This window comes from Hippoglossus stenolepis, chromosome 23, assembly GCF_022539355.2.
Source record: "Hippoglossus stenolepis isolate QCI-W04-F060 chromosome 23, HSTE1.2, whole genome shotgun sequence".
Classification (NCBI taxonomy): domain Eukaryota; kingdom Metazoa; phylum Chordata; class Actinopteri; order Pleuronectiformes; family Pleuronectidae; genus Hippoglossus; species Hippoglossus stenolepis.
In genome coordinates this window covers 2,999,447-3,014,615 of record NC_061505.1, presented here as the reverse complement: position 1 = coordinate 3,014,615, position 15,169 = coordinate 2,999,447, and the positions used below count along the sequence as shown (strand labels likewise).

Genomic DNA, 15,169 nt, shown 5'->3' with positions numbered 1-15,169 from the left:
TCAAGAAGCGGCCGCCACAGAAAGGACCGATAGAAGAAGGAGTGGAAGAGGAAAGAAAGAGGACAAAATGACTCTGAATCTCACTGAAGCATCTGAAAAAGCAGATGAAGATGAGGAGGCTTCGTATGAAATCTTAGACTCTGTGGAGGACGAGACTGCGACTGAGGAACCGGCCGTTATGACAAGATCCACCAGAGGAAGAAGGGGAAGGACGACTAAGAAAGACCAAACAAAAAAAGAGGACACACCGACGAGAAGGAGGCGCACTCCTGCCAGGAATACACAGAAAAAACTCCAAAGATGGAGAAGGAAGCATCTTCAAAAGAGAACTCACCAACAAAGAAGAGCGACATCACAGTAAGAGAGGAAATAGATGAGGATGCGACCTATGAAATATTAGACTCTGTGGAGGACGAGGTTCTTAAGGATGACCGGCCCCCTACAGGAGGAAAAAGGAAGCGGGGAAGACAAAAGAAAGCCGTTAAATCAACTAGAAAAGACACTGTAACACTGAAGGGCGACAAAGAGGCTGATGATGAAGAAAAGGTGTCGTATCAGATTCTGGATTCTGTGGAGGATGAGATGGTTGAAGATCAACCTCCCACAGAAGAGTCGCACAAAAACGAGGAAGAGGAGCCTTTGTACCAGATTGTAGATTCTGTGGAAGATGATCAAGTTCAGGAAGAGTTGATGACCACTGAAGTGACAAAAGATGAAACTTGTCCAAAAGAGGAGGAAGCAGCTGTTAAAGAAGATACACCAACGTGTAGCACCATTGTGGAAGCCTCCGAAAAAGTGGTTACCAAGGATTTAGATCATGAAGGTACATCAACAACAAAGGTCAAAGATCCCACAACACCAGAAGTGGAGAAGAACCAAGTGAGGAGTGCTCTGGTGAACCTGGATGAGGTCAGTGATGAGGAGGAAGATTACCCTGACGACATAGCGGAGGAGGAAGAACTGAGGGAGAGGAAAGCTGCTGCTAAGAAGGAGCAAGTAAGGGAACAAGAGGAGGAAGTAGAGGTCGACACCAAGGAACTGGTGACTCTGGACGAGGTGGAAGCAGACAAGGCTGGAGAGGAAAAGGCGCAGATGCGTCCCGTGTCGAATGGTGAGATTCCAGCCGGAGAACTTCAGGGGCTCGTCACTCTGGATCAAATTGTAGAAGAAGTGGAGGAAAAATTTGAGGCCCGCCCACCCATCAAAGACGGCCAATCAGTGGACTCAGCCCCCCAGGTAAAATACCGATTCGGAATCAGAGTTAGAAACATCGAAGTTTGATGTTTCTGCCGTGAGGAAACTATTGTAAATGCATCGCAAAACACAAATTTGCCAACATACATGCTGCGTGCACATCTACATACCATAAACTGTATATATAAAGATGAACGACAACGAGATGATTGCCCCCTGGTGGCTGGCTACAGTATAGGTCATTAACTTTACCTTTTGTATGGTATTTGTTTGTACAACGGGGGTCAGGCGAAGATGGGTTCACAGTCTATGCTTCACAAACACATTCTAACCATGTGTTGCTCCTCTTCGTAGACGTCGGAGACTTTAGATGAAGCGAGTGATGACAAGAAAGAGAAGCTGGACCAAGTCGAGCCGACATCCAGACCTGCTGAAGGTTTGTGTTGAAATGAAAGGATTTACGATGGCTACCTGCTGATGTCATTTCAAACCAAAAGTTATTTATAATACACTGATTGACTTAAACCCCCCCAAAAATGACAGAAGCTTTTCTTAGGCCTGATCAATTTATCAGTTCTTCCTCTTCTTCAGCTGTGAGTAAGAGGAAGAAGGAGATTGTCGGACCCGAGGCAAAGAGATCTCGTTCTAAGTCTCCTTCTGTTCCTGCCGACTTCAAGCTGCCGCCATTCAGAGCCAACCACCCCCTCGGTGAGAAACGCACTCGCCGACACAGTTTTATTTAATATTAATTTCACCAGATTGAAAATTATTTGATATGTTTTTTTTACGTTTGTGTTTGTGTGTCCCTCCAGGTCAGGAGTTCGTGGTCCCTAAATCCGGATACTTCTGTAACATCTGCCGTGTTTTCTACCTGAGCGAGAGCAGCGCCAAGGACGTTCACTGCAGCAGCCAGGCGCACTACAACAACCTGCAGGTACACACACGCACAAAATGTAACCCAGAGACACACCGGTTCATCCACTTCATAGTACACAAACATTCCTAATAGAGCATAATGCTGATTCAGGCTATTTTTAACTGAACTCACTGAGCATTGTAATGGAAAATTCCACTGATCAATGTCTTACAACTGTTTTGACTGTTTTCTGTGCACTTAGCTGATACAACATCGATGTCTTCCACCTCCTGTTGACCTTTATTTGTGCAACTGTGTGCTGGGTTTGATTCCTCTTTCTGTAACAGTGATGACAGACAGCAGACGGTCCTGTCTGCTTTCTGTTCTGTTCCCATTTTATCACATTGTATAAAAAAACCTCCTTTTTAACTTTCTTGCTGTTGCACTCTGAGCCATGTTGCTGGCTGTGTAACCCTCTGCAGAGCTAATAATTAAACCTCTAAGGCAACTCCGGTCTGACAGCATATTCAGGTCAAACCGATCTAAGAATGTCCATTTTACACCTGACACTGTGTTCTTCTTCTCAGAAACACTACCGCAAGCTTCAACAGAAACTATCAAGAAGTTCAACGCCAAATTCTCAAGACTACGTTTCTGATTGATCCAGACTTCAGCTTCTTTCTGGTCCTTTATTTTGATTGTGCCTTTAAAATCTGGACGAGTGGAAACGTCTGGAGCCACTGTGGGAGGGGTTTGGTCGAGTTGTGTTTTCACCCTGATGGTCGCAGGGAAGGTTTTAGTGTGGATGGTCTCGTTGGGATTAAAACTCTGTCTTTAAATGTTTGTCCCATTATTTTAATTAAAAATCTTTAATTTTCAATTAAAAATGTTGGTCTTGTTGCAGTTAGTTGTGAAATAAAAGCTGACAGTCATCTTTACGTCTCAAATACATACAGTTGTAGTTATTTTGATATTCCTCGTGCAATGTGAAGCACATTTTGAGGGATATAATGCTAAGTTTGTAGAAATAAAGTGTAGATTTTAAAAGATAAGCGTTTGAGTTTCTTCATATGCTGGTGGACATTTTTACACTAACTTGTATGTGCACTGTTTTTTTTTGTACATATCAAATTATTATCTCACACATGTAATTAAGGTTACATTGGTTTGTTTGTTGTTTTTTCAGTTTTTGCCTTTCACTGCTGCTACTTTACATTTATCAGTCAGTGCTATTTCTTTTCAGTGTTAAATTCCAGTTTGTAAAAGAAATGTATGGTGGAATAAATATTTTAAATAACATTTTACAAACAGTATTTTATGTAAATATAAATAAAAGGAGTTCTGATCAACACGTTCTTGTGAAGCAGTTTGTTTGTCGTGAGTTAGATGTGAAAGTCCGTGAGAGTAGACACTACGACGTACTGCTCGTTTATCTATAACCTGACCTTGGTGTGCCTGTGGAACGAGGCCCCACTCTCACAAACATGAGGATGGGCAAATATTCCTCAACAGAAATATTGCACGTGACTTCGACTTATTACACGATATTGAATATTGCACATGGTATTTGAATATTGCTTAAGATCTTGAAATAATATGATTTAAAAACATCACACATATTGCGGGTGAAACAAACAGAATAAAATTGCTCTTCCAATGTAAAGTTGTTGTTTCTCACATAAGGAAGATTCGCCAAAACGTGACCTTTATGGATCAGAATTGAACCGTCAGCATTGTCTTTCAGTGACGGCGCTTTTACTCTGAAGGGTGCGTGCTTTTACCCTGAAGGCCGGTCACCCGCGCCGGAAGTCGTGACGGCCGGTTTCCTGGGACGTACTGACGCGAGGGAGAGTTTGGTGCCGTTTGGACGCGTCTCAAGGTACGTGCCGGAAAACAAACAATTTAAAAACACGCAGCGATGTTTGTCAAACATTTTCTGCGTCTGATTCTACTCCAGCTCTCGCGCTAGCTCCGGTTAGCAGCGGCTAGCTTCGCGGTGCTCGGGCTCTGCGCAGATCGAGACCTGATCATCACACCGCCAAACCTGATTCAACGCGTTTGGGTCATCGGAACAAACGTAGACCTGCGTCATATTTCACGAATGTCACGCAGACTCTGCGTCTGTTTTGCGCGCAGGTTGTGTGTCAGATGCACGACCCACACAATGATGACAACAGCAAACTTTATTTACACTTTTAAACACACACAGTCACAAACTGCTTTACAAGTTCAGAATGAACAATTGAAGGCAAAACAACAATACTCAATTTTGAATGATTAATCTTCACGTTAAAGAGTAGAAAACAAGTTCAAATTGAACATAACAAAACGTGTATTATAGATGTTAGGATCAAATGTGTGTGTGGAGTTTAACAGACGAAGGAAGCCCTGACGGAAAGGTCCCCATCACCGGAATGGACGAGACAGCAGCAAGTTCTTGACAGTTTCACGGGGGACGTCATCAGAAGCTGTGGGACCACGTCCAGAATGACCCACATCTGTGTGATGTGTCATCGCCTTTTCTGCCTGGAGCCAAACGTCCATCTCCCCGAGTTTCGCCAGCCTCGTTTGTGTTTACCACAAGAAGATCTGGCTGGTTGCCTACGTGTGGTCAGACAGCAAGTAAACCACGGACCTAACGCCTCGATGATGGACTCTCTTCTTCCATGTTAAAGCCAAGAGCTGTTTGATGACGTTGACCCTTTACTGTCCTCAATCGGGGAGAGGGATTCCTCTTTCGTTCCCACTCCGTGACTTTACAAGTACCCTTCAACGTCTTTTGTAAGATCTGCCTTGAGAAATGCGTAATTAAAGCTGTGTCTCCACTGCACGGACATTCCCCAGGATCTAGGAACCTATGATGAAACGCTGGCGGTGTTCCAAGCTGCCTCCTTCACGGGCTGCGTTGACCTGCGAAGGCCGAACCGAATGTTATGCCAAATCCTGCCTGCCTGTAGAGGATAGTCATAACATCAAGGATATTTTAAAAGAGATAATGGAATTGTAGTTGCAGGATGTTACATTTTTCCACATTCTTCGTCTATTGGCTCTAATGTTTCAACTGTTTCCATCAGAGTTGAGTTGTTTGTTTGTTTCAGTTTTTCCGATGTTTACCCTGAGCAGCAGTGACATTGTTTTCTCTCTCTATCTGTGCTGTGTTTCTTTTGCCCCCTTTTTTCTGTCTCTCTAGTGAAGCCCAAGACGTGTGAGGGAGGGAACTAAACAACCGGAGGCACCAGAATGGACCAGACCAGACTCTCCAGATGATGCATGTGACTGAGCCGAGGAGCCGAATCCATTCAATGAACCCTTTGTTCCCGTTTTTTTTTTTACTTTTTACTTTTTGGTTTCTATCTGAGCATTTAGCTCCTTCTCCTGCTGCAGGCCCCTTATCGAGACCCCTGGAGGTCTTGTAGGGAGCCGGTGCCTGATTGAACAGCAGGCTGCATCCTTGCAACTGAAATCCCAGCTGACGCGGAGAAGACATTCTCTTGGTTGACAGTTGAGTTGTGAATTTTGCTCCATCGGACAGGCTCCCCACTCACGCTCAACACCCTCATCCTCAACTGTTGTGGTCATCAATCTCCTGGATCTCTTGAAGGCTGAAAACACCATGTCTCATCCCCATTATAACCCCTATGCCTCTGGTAATCAGAGTTCCAACCAGGGGCAATATGAAGTCTCCAGTATGCAACCGGAGAGAGACCTCCGAAGGGACATTCCTGGTTTTGGACCAGGGTCCAGTTTCAATCCTCCTCCAGCTTCTTCTCCAACTCCTGCCAACCATGGGGGAAATATCCCATCACTGCGGAATCCGCCAGTGAACTACAGGCCTGAACAGGGTCGGGCCAGAGTAAACGTGGGGGACATGGAGATGTCTGTGGACTCGCATATTAGCAGAGCCAGAGAGGAGGTGAGGTGTCTTGACCGACCTGCCCAGCCCATAGGCCAGAGCACTCGCTTCACCCACACTCAGAGTGATGAGATTCTCTCTTCAGGCACAGGGACGACTTCCTATCCGATGTCCTCAACCTTTGCCTCTGTTGGACGCAGACATGCTGAAGTTGAAAGTAGCAGTAGCTCCTTGGACTGGTTGCCAAAATACAAAAGGCCAACTGCTGATGATTCCACTAAATCGTATTCATTACCTGCTTCATCTAGCTATACAAGCAGCGGTGACGTTGGTCGGTTTAAAACATCCAGTGACAGAGAACGTGATGGACAGTCCATTCCAGGATTAGGTGATTATGACTATCCTGAACCGGACAAACCAGCAGCTCCTACTGAGACAAGTCACCACAAGTACACCTCTGAATCTGCTGCAAACATTCTTTTGAATTTTGGTCTTGAAAAGGAGGATTTGGAATTTCTCATCTCTTATCCTGAGGAGCAGATCACCCCTGAAAACCTACCATTCCTTTTGCGTCAAATCCGCACTCAGAAGATCAATAGAGCTATGACTGCAGTTGAGTCAAAACCCTATCCTCAACCCATCAGAGTTGTGAGTGAAAGGGACAGTTTGACTAGTTCTGGAGGGTCGTCAGCTGTTCTCCAGCCCAACAAAGTGATTGACTATGGACATACTAGCAAATATGTTGGAGGGGTTGGGGATGAGATTGGAAGGACCAGTGGCAGAAGTGCAAACAGTGATGTGAGTGGCATTGGTTTGTTTTTGGACGAGCAACGCAGCAGCAGCAGCAGCGACAGTCCAGAACAATTGAAAACAGATACAGAGATAAGAAGCATTCCTGTGTTTTTTTCACGTGACCAGAGTAGCTCTGTTACCAGTGACCGCTCTTCATACACTTCAATACTGAGGCCTGTAGCTCCTGCAAGTAGTGATCCAATGCAACAGTTTCAGACCCAACCAGACCAGACTTCTAAACCAATCTTCAACTCTTTCTCACTTCCAAAGAAAGACGAAGACAGAAAAGTCCTCACCTCTGAAGCCTTGAAACCCTCTCCTTTGAAAGCACCAGAGACAAAACGCCAGTTAACGTTGAAAAGCCAACAATCCTCGAAGGTGTTGGACAATGTGTATCCAGGCCGACGTGGTCTTGTGGTCATTGACAAGATTTATACCAGTGCTGCTAAAGATGAGAGTGAAACCCGAGGACAAGATTCAGGGTTTTGTGAGCAGATGATAAAGCTGCTGGAGGAGACACAGCAAAAGCAGAAGGCGCCAAAACAGCATGTGCAGAAGCAGCCGGCGCAGGAGCAGCTGGCTCAAATGCAGCCAACAAAGAAGCAGCTGGCTCAAATCCAGCAAAAGGAGAAGCAGCTGGCTCAGTTGCAGCAAACGCTGAAACAGCTGTCTGAGATGCAGCCGGCTCAAATGCAGCCAACGCATGAGCAGCGGGCAAAGAAGCAGCCAGCACAAACACAGCCGGCGCAAATGCAGCCGGCGCAAATGCAACCAGCACAAATGCAGCCGGCACAGACAGAGAAGGCACAAACACAGCAGCTGCAGAAACAGCCAGTGTCGCAACTTGGGAAGGTGTTGTGGCCGACAGTTTACCCCACTGTGAATCCTTCTTATTGCCGACCCATTGTTAATCCTCCAGCTTCACTTCAGCCAAGCCCCAACACATGGAACAGCGTTGATTCAATTTTAAAGAATTTAGTTAAGGTACCAGGCATTCAGAACCAGCCAACGCCGGCCATGATGTATGACTATGCTGCGGCCACACCAACAGTCTTCCCACATACCTGTTCTCTCTGTTACAAAGAATGCTTTACTATGAAGGTGAGTGTGACAGCTAACTACTTTTCTCTTTAAATCTAAGTCACAATGTCAGATTAACATCATTTGACTCAATTGAATCAATAATTAGAACATCCGTGTGAGGAGGAACTATGAAAAGATTTCATAGTCTACATCGCAATGTATTTAATGGCCTCACAGAACACTGCTGCTTGTGCCTCTTTCTTAAGAGGTACATTATCATACCCTCGACCACCATCACCATGTTTGTCATCTTGCTTAATAAGCATCGCAAAATAGAGGACAGATGTAAGTATGTTGGCAATGTCGGTTACCTCATTTGAAACGTACATATCTCCGTAAGATCTGAGCCTCTTGTAAGACATTCGTTTCTTCAAATTCTTTCATCTCCAACAGTGAGTAGTTCTTGTTTATGGACGTTATTTCGTAAACCCTCATCATCCATTTTTGTAAAGCATTAAAGTGTTATTGTTTCCCAAAAAGAGTTCCAATAATTTGTACCACTACTGTCAACTTGAGACGTTGACCTTGAGAAAGACACACTGGCTTCTTCGCATCTCCCCGCCTTTGCTCCTGTACTCTGTGGTTTGCTCCTGATCTATAACTGACAGCAACCTCTGCCGAGAAGATGTTGTCATCACAGATTCCGGAGCTCAAGAAGAGAACCTATGTACTTTTGGTGTTACTGGTTCTGTGGCTCCTGTATTTGTCGTTTTACATGATGAAGAATTGTTGCCCTTGAAGTTAACATGAGTAAAGTAATTATAAAGGTTCTAAAGGAATTAATTTCCTTAATTTGTCCACATCCAGATTTATTATTCGTTTACATGCTCATTTCTAATAGGCCGTTATTTACACACAGCTTTTTATTTACTCTCCAGGCTGTTGGCTCACGTCACAGCTCTTCACATGAACTCAAGGTTGTTCCCATCTTTTGTAAAATTGATGCAAATAAACCTGATAAAAAATACTTTTGGACTTCCCAACTTCTTTGACTTATAGAGATGTGTCAAGAAAAATTGCACAAGAAGCAGGAATGGTTTGAAGATCCAAGAAACGTATTTACGACTGTTGAAATGTTGCATTACTGAGAAAACTGACAATAGTTGTGATGACGTCTAAATGTTGTGTGTCCTGTTCTGATTACTAGGATTGGATCTCCCACCAGAACAGCATCCTTCACCTCAACAGCTGCAAATACGTCCGGACACTGTCAGTCTTTTTTTGGTTTTCTGTAAAATTCTGTTACTTTTAAGGGATTGATCATTAACGATTATTTGAAAATTATAGCTCCTTTTGTTTGGGAATATGTTTCGGTGAAGGTCGACCGGGAATGTCCCAATGTACTGAGAGGACATACTGGACAGAAGGAGAAAGAACGGTCTCAGGATTGTTTGCCTCTGCAGTATGTTGGTGCATAGTTAATTGCAATAGTTGCCCCTGTGTCTCGGAGATTGTTTCTTGAACCCACATTGCTGGGAAGCTCTTCTGAACTTCTGTTAGGACTCATGAATTAACAATGGCATCAATTGGTAATTTTGTAGTCACAGTTTGCAGAAGCCTCAACAGAGAAATGCTGTTTTGTCATAATGTAATGTCTCTTTTGCTTTAATGGTTGCATTTGAATGGTTTTATTCCAGATATCCGCAGTGGAGTGGTGAGATCGTACTCGAGCCCAGGTCCATTTCTTTCTTTATCAAATCATTTGCGAAATAGTACCTACTCCTTTTTTTTCTTCTTTGCTTGTCACCAACCTATGCTTATGTCGTTCTGTTCTTTTCAGTGATGCGGGGAAAGATGCCACGCCCTCGACTTCGGCTTCTGCGCAGACTTCCCAAAAGCGTGACGAGAAAACCAGTGTAGGAAGCCGCTCCCGCTCGCCCAGCCCCCGTAGGCGCCACAGCCCAGATAGTAGCAGAGAGAAACGCAGCCTATCACGATCATCACGTGGCTCCAGTTATGGCCGGTCTGTGAAGCATTCATTCTTAAATTCTTAATAATTTACTGTGAACATAAGCATTAATGTCACATATCTTGATTAGAAAAAAATTTAAGATTCATCATTAATTTTTTCCCTTGCCTCAGTTCTCATTCTCCATCTCATGATCGGTCACGATCAAGGAGCTATGAGAGATCAAGGAAAAGAGAGAGACGATCATCATCAAGGAGGAGAGGTGATCGACGATCTACACCAAGGAGGAGAGGCGACAAACGGTCTTCACCAAGAAGAAGTCGCGAAAGATGGTCATCTCCAAGAAGAACCCGCGAAAGACTCTCATCACCAAGGAGGAGAGACGACAGGTGGTCCTCGTCAAGGAGGAGAGGAGAGAGATGGTCCTTGTCAAGGAGGAGAGAAGAGAGACGGTCCTTGTCAAGGAGGAGAGACGAGAGACGGTCCTTGTCAAGGAGGAGAGACGAGAGACGGTCCTGTCTGAGAAGGAGCCGTGAAAGTAGATCGTCATCAGAGAGTTCCCCTGAACGGAGGTCGAGCAGCGCAGACAGACTGGTGAAGAAAGTACTGGAAAAATCCGGTGAGTGAAATTTCAAATCTTTTATTTTGTCAGCCCCTCTTTAATGCCCTAGGGGCCTTGGACCTGTTTACAAAGTTATCTTAGACCATGGTCGTTGTATTGAACATCTCGCTGGCACATTGAAACCTTTCTCTGACACTCTCTTTCATCTGTCTCTGTAGATGTCAAGTCTCTGTCCAAACCTTCTGACGTGGAGGCTGTGGTTAAAACTTTATTCGCTGAGATAGCCAAGATGAAGTCCTTGTCATCCTCCTCGTCAACCAAAGGAGGAAAACCCTCAAAGTCCACTCCCTCTGCTGGGAAAAAGAGCTCAACCTCCGCTGCCTCTTTATCATCGTCCGCCTCAAAAGCGAAGAAGACGACAGCGATGACAACATCCGCCAGAGCCAGCCTGCAGGCGAGCAGGGCTAGTGCTTCCACAAAGACGAGGGTTGGGGTGTGTGTTTTGTGTATTATTTATATTTCTCTTATGATGGTGTCATTAAGCTGATTAACCCTAAATAATACATTTTATTTTGGTTTGTTTGCAGGATACTAAGCAGATCTCTAAAAAGCCAAGATCCAAACCACCTAATGTCTCAGAAGGAGATTCGACAAAAGTAAAAGTTGAAGAAAAAGCCACAACTTCAGACGTAGAAACAAAAGGACGTGACACAAAGGTTGCAAAATCTAAACTGAAGCCCAAAGCAAAATGTGTCAATGCTGAGGCAAAACAAGCTAAAGGCGCTGAACCGATGGAGCTTGGGGGAGCAGGAGTTGACGTGGCAGAGCCCATGGAAGTAGAAAGTTGTGCTGAGGGCAAAGAGACAAATGTGGAAGCTGTTTCCGACAAATCCAGTGAGAGTCAACCACCAACCAGGAAAGATGAGACCGGGCCTCCTACTGTTCAAACAGCTGACGAAGCGTCATCACAGGTCCCAGAACCAGAGTCCACAGAACTGTCTGCAGCTTCGGGTCTGGGCACCAAGATGGAGGCTTCACGAGCTCCAAGCTCAACTGAAGAGGGGGAGAAAAAAAATACAAAAGGTATGTTGAAGACAATTTGATGAAAGGAGGTTGGTTTTGAAGATAAATATTCTGCAACAAAGCCTCATGTCTTTGTTCCATTGTTTACATCTGATCGCACCTCACAGATTTATGGTCGCCCCCTAGTGTTCACGTTGCTCTGGACCAGGGTCCGAGGAACCTTTCACACACGTCTAAAAAATAACCAAGCCTGCAATATGCCCCTTCTTCTGTGTGTCATTGCCTCCTGACTTCCTTATTTGTTTTTGGCTCTACAAAACTCCACAGAAGGGTTTTAGGTCAGTGTTGAGGATCTTTTCAAAAGCTTTCAAAGTACAACTGCTAATCTTGGTTACATTTCTGATTTGAAGATCCTGCATCTGCGGAGAAGAACCAAAGGGATCCAACATCAGCCTCCGCTTCAACTGAGCCAGCAGCTGGAACAGTGAGCGAAGAGCAAGCGGCAACCGCCACGTCGTCTCCAGCTGCAGTCCCCCCTCTGACCATCGGGGAGATGGTAGAAAAGCATTTTCGTCCGGATAAGATCAGTAAGAAATCCAAGAAAGAGACACAGTTGTCTTCCTGTTATCATAATTCATATTTTCGTCAATTTTAGTTTTTGGTTAAAATCTTCTTCTTTTTCACAGAGTGCCTGTCTAAAAAGTTTGTCATGTCACGGAAAGTAAGTTCTTGAGTAATCTCTTAAAATGGGGTTTATTCAGTTACCTCAGTGTACATTTCCTCTCCTGTATTTATCGTTCATGATTATGGAAGTAAATAATTTCTCTCCATTGTTTCCAGTGCTCTAGGAGGCTGCTGATGATCTCCAACCTGCCAAAGTTTCACGAGGGCTGCTACACAGAGGACGACATCGTCGATGTGCTCATTCCTTTTGGATTGAAATACTGGGGCAAAAAAAAAATCTATGTTATTCCTCAGGCGCGCGTTGTAAGCACAGTTTTATATCTGCATCGTTGTGGTTTATTAATCCCATATTCATCAGTTTCTTCATGTGATGTTTTTTTGGGGGGGGATTTATTGAAGTTCTGTCACAGTTTAACATAATTTATCGTAATATCTCTGAAAACATTGTAATAAATACACAATTAGTATTGTACTGATTTGGATTCTGCAGTAATATAACTACTGCCGTTCAAATTTGTACCGTATGTTTCAGTATGATTGATTTGTTTCTGCTTCCCCCCCCCAGGCCTTTGTCTTGATGCCGTCGGGGCCTTGTGTACGCAGAGCCCTGTCTGCCAGACAGGATGTCATTGCTATCAAAAAGAATAGACTGTCTTTGCATGTCTTGGAAGATTGCATACTCATGGATCCGGTAATTACCATCACTGCTTGTTTCTATGCCTCTGTGCCGGCGACAGCCAACGGACGGCGGCATTATGATTTCAATACAAACATTCAGCTGGAAATACAGATGAACTGATTAGAATTTGGTGGAAATGTCATCTTATCTCACAGACCCCCTTTTGTACGTCACAAAGGATTTATCTGAGAAACGCTTAGAGGGAATCATTTCAAATTTGGCACAAATGTTCATTTTGACACCTGGATTAACTGGGACCTCATGGGAGTCTGAAACTGTACTGGGTGGAGGGGGCACACAATCAGAGGGCAGGGATTCTAGTTAACGATACATGTCCAGTATATTAATTCCTGCCTAATCTGACATTTCTTCCAGATTGGGTTTTATGCAGCCCTGATGAGGTGGATGGATACTGTAAGTAACACACACACACACACACACACACTTAATGCACCTTGAGTTATTGAAAATAATAATGAACCTCTTGTTTTTGATGCAGCGGATGGATTATGAGGGATACCGAACGGTCTACATCAGGAACATTTCCCAGAGCGAAGCCAGAGACCTCAGAGAAGCTTTGAGAAAAATCGATTCAGTCGCAAACTACCTGCCTCTGCTCAACAAGGTACACAAACCCACAGACACACAAAGCACTTGTGACTTAACAGGACTTCCAGCTCATTAAATCCGTCTGTACACGTTTCAGGTGTTTATTGAATTTGAATGTGGCCGTGATGCTGATCGTCTTGGAGTTTGGTGCAGCCTCCTGAAACAGGCCCCGAGTTACATCGTGTTCCGGCTCAAAGCACTGAACAGCACCTTTAAAGCACTGAGTAAGTCTTTGTTGTAGGAAGTACATTGCAGAAAAGTGGTAAATGGTAAATGGTCTGTATTCATGTCAGGCTTTTATAGTCTTGATGACCACCACCCATTCACACATGAACAATTATCTATCTCTATCATACATCACTCACACACAGCTACAGCTGTCAGGGGCAAACTCGGGATCATCATCCTGGTTTTTGTTCTTGCAGCACCAAAACTTCCTGAGAAGGCTATACCGGACAGCAAGGATGCTGTTGCTTGGGCAACTACCCCGTCACAAAACTTTGGCGTTCCACTTGGCAGCACTTCACCTTTTTGGATCACAATGTCCACCATTCCCTTTGTGTTCCCTACCATATCTCCTTGGTTCACGATTCCAGAATATCTGACCGTCAAAGGGGATGACGACATCAAGGTAACCACATTTTCTCCATAAGTACAACCGATACTGTTGATTTTTCATTTTCATTTTTAAGTAATTATCCCAAAACTTTTTTTTGCCTGTGCAGCAGCATTTACAAACGTATCCGTTCTAGCAGCTTTAAAACTCCAGGGTTGGTGCATTTTCTAACAAAAACGTAGTAGTATGGATGTAGCCTTACTGTTCAACGACAACAAATCTGCAGGGTCAGCTTTTCATTAAGTGAAGCAGACGAGGAGGTTTTACAGACGAGCAGAGCAACTAGAATACATACAAATCAGCATCAACAAATTAAAGCAATTGTAATTCACAGTAGAAGAACAATGTTCAGCGCTTTCTGTTCTTCTTTTCTCTGTGATTGAACTCTTCTCTCTGAACACTGTGTCCTGCAGAAGGCCAACAGTCGAGGTTCCATGTTCCCCACACTCATGTTGACCGGTTTACCAGAAGGAGGCTACAGGCAGGAGGACGTCGCCAGGCTGGTCTGGCCTTATTTCTCCAAACAAACTCTCCACTCTCTGTACTACAACGTGCTCGTGCTGACACTGCAGAGGAGGGTGAGGACAAAAGGCTGCAGACGGACAATTGTTCCAGTTGAACTATGTTATAACATCTTTTCTTTCTTCTCCCCTCCAGGCCTTCGTGCATTTCAGCGATTGGACATCTTGCTGTGATTTTGTCAGAGATCACACCAGGAAGCCGGTTTCTGTCCGAGGCTGCGTTCTCAAGATCCACTTTGTCCTGGAGAACATGTATCCTGAGTCAGAAGAGGTGTGGACACTGAGGAGAGAGTTAAACAGCACAACATGAATTTGATCGTCTCTCCTGACTCAACCTGGGAACCGTTTCTCAATGAACATTCAAACAGTCTGAACCATTTTGAGAAAAGATGTTGGTCGACTGTGAAACGTGTTTTAACAACATCTCTGATCATCTGTGTCTTTTTGCAGGAGCTCATGTACAAATCCTTGATGAAATGGAGCAACTCTGTAAGTTCCTAATCATTTATTTCAATCTGAAATTATTAAATTCCTTGACTCCTTGGTCCTTAACACCAGTCGTTTGTGGATTTTCAGCATGTTCCAGAGACTGGGGATCTGGAGGAGCGGCTGCTCTGTGTGGAGATCTCTGAGGCCAGTGTTGCTGTCGTCAAGGCGGTCATGAGAATGGTGGCGTCCATTGCTAAATTTGTCAGCTTCCTGCCGCTCGCCAACAGGGTACGACAACGACAACACACAGCTTAAGCTTTCACATTGACGTGTGGAGAGAATGGGGATTGTACTGTATG

At 44.4% G+C, this 15,169-nt stretch overlaps 1 protein-coding gene across 4 annotated transcripts in view; it reads left to right on the top strand.

The window, feature by feature from the left end:
* Positions 1-15,169, top strand: part of znf638 (zinc finger protein 638) — a 59,929-nt gene that overhangs the window by 18,906 nt on the left and 25,854 nt on the right. The window contains exons 1-20 of one of the 4 annotated variants that reach the window (XM_047338834.1): positions 3,833-3,929; positions 5,241-7,796; positions 8,926-8,987; positions 9,416-9,454; positions 9,559-9,741; positions 9,861-10,306; positions 10,468-10,742; positions 10,837-11,332; positions 11,683-11,859; positions 11,959-11,993; positions 12,113-12,259; positions 12,522-12,647; positions 13,011-13,049; positions 13,135-13,260; positions 13,342-13,468; positions 13,670-13,875; positions 14,274-14,438; positions 14,518-14,652; positions 14,832-14,870; positions 14,958-15,098. The exons of 2 other annotated variants lie outside the window; for them this stretch is intronic. In XM_047338834.1, the coding sequence (XP_047194790.1) occupies positions 5,664-7,796; positions 8,926-8,987; positions 9,416-9,454; positions 9,559-9,741; positions 9,861-10,306; positions 10,468-10,742; positions 10,837-11,332; positions 11,683-11,859; positions 11,959-11,993; positions 12,113-12,259; positions 12,522-12,647; positions 13,011-13,049; positions 13,135-13,260; positions 13,342-13,468; positions 13,670-13,875; positions 14,274-14,438; positions 14,518-14,652; positions 14,832-14,870; positions 14,958-15,098 (5,097 nt within the window). In that variant the 5' untranslated portion in view covers positions 3,833-3,929; positions 5,241-5,663. Of the gene's footprint in view, positions 1-1,548; positions 1,631-1,785; positions 1,903-2,006; positions 2,129-2,637; positions 3,400-3,832; positions 3,930-5,240; positions 7,797-8,925; positions 8,988-9,415; positions 9,455-9,558; positions 9,742-9,860; positions 10,307-10,467; positions 10,743-10,836; positions 11,333-11,682; positions 11,860-11,958; positions 11,994-12,112; positions 12,260-12,521; positions 12,648-13,010; positions 13,050-13,134; positions 13,261-13,341; positions 13,469-13,669; positions 13,876-14,273; positions 14,439-14,517; positions 14,653-14,831; positions 14,871-14,957; positions 15,099-15,169 lie in introns of those variants that run through there. One more of the 4 variants, XM_035149434.2, reaches the window with a different exon arrangement.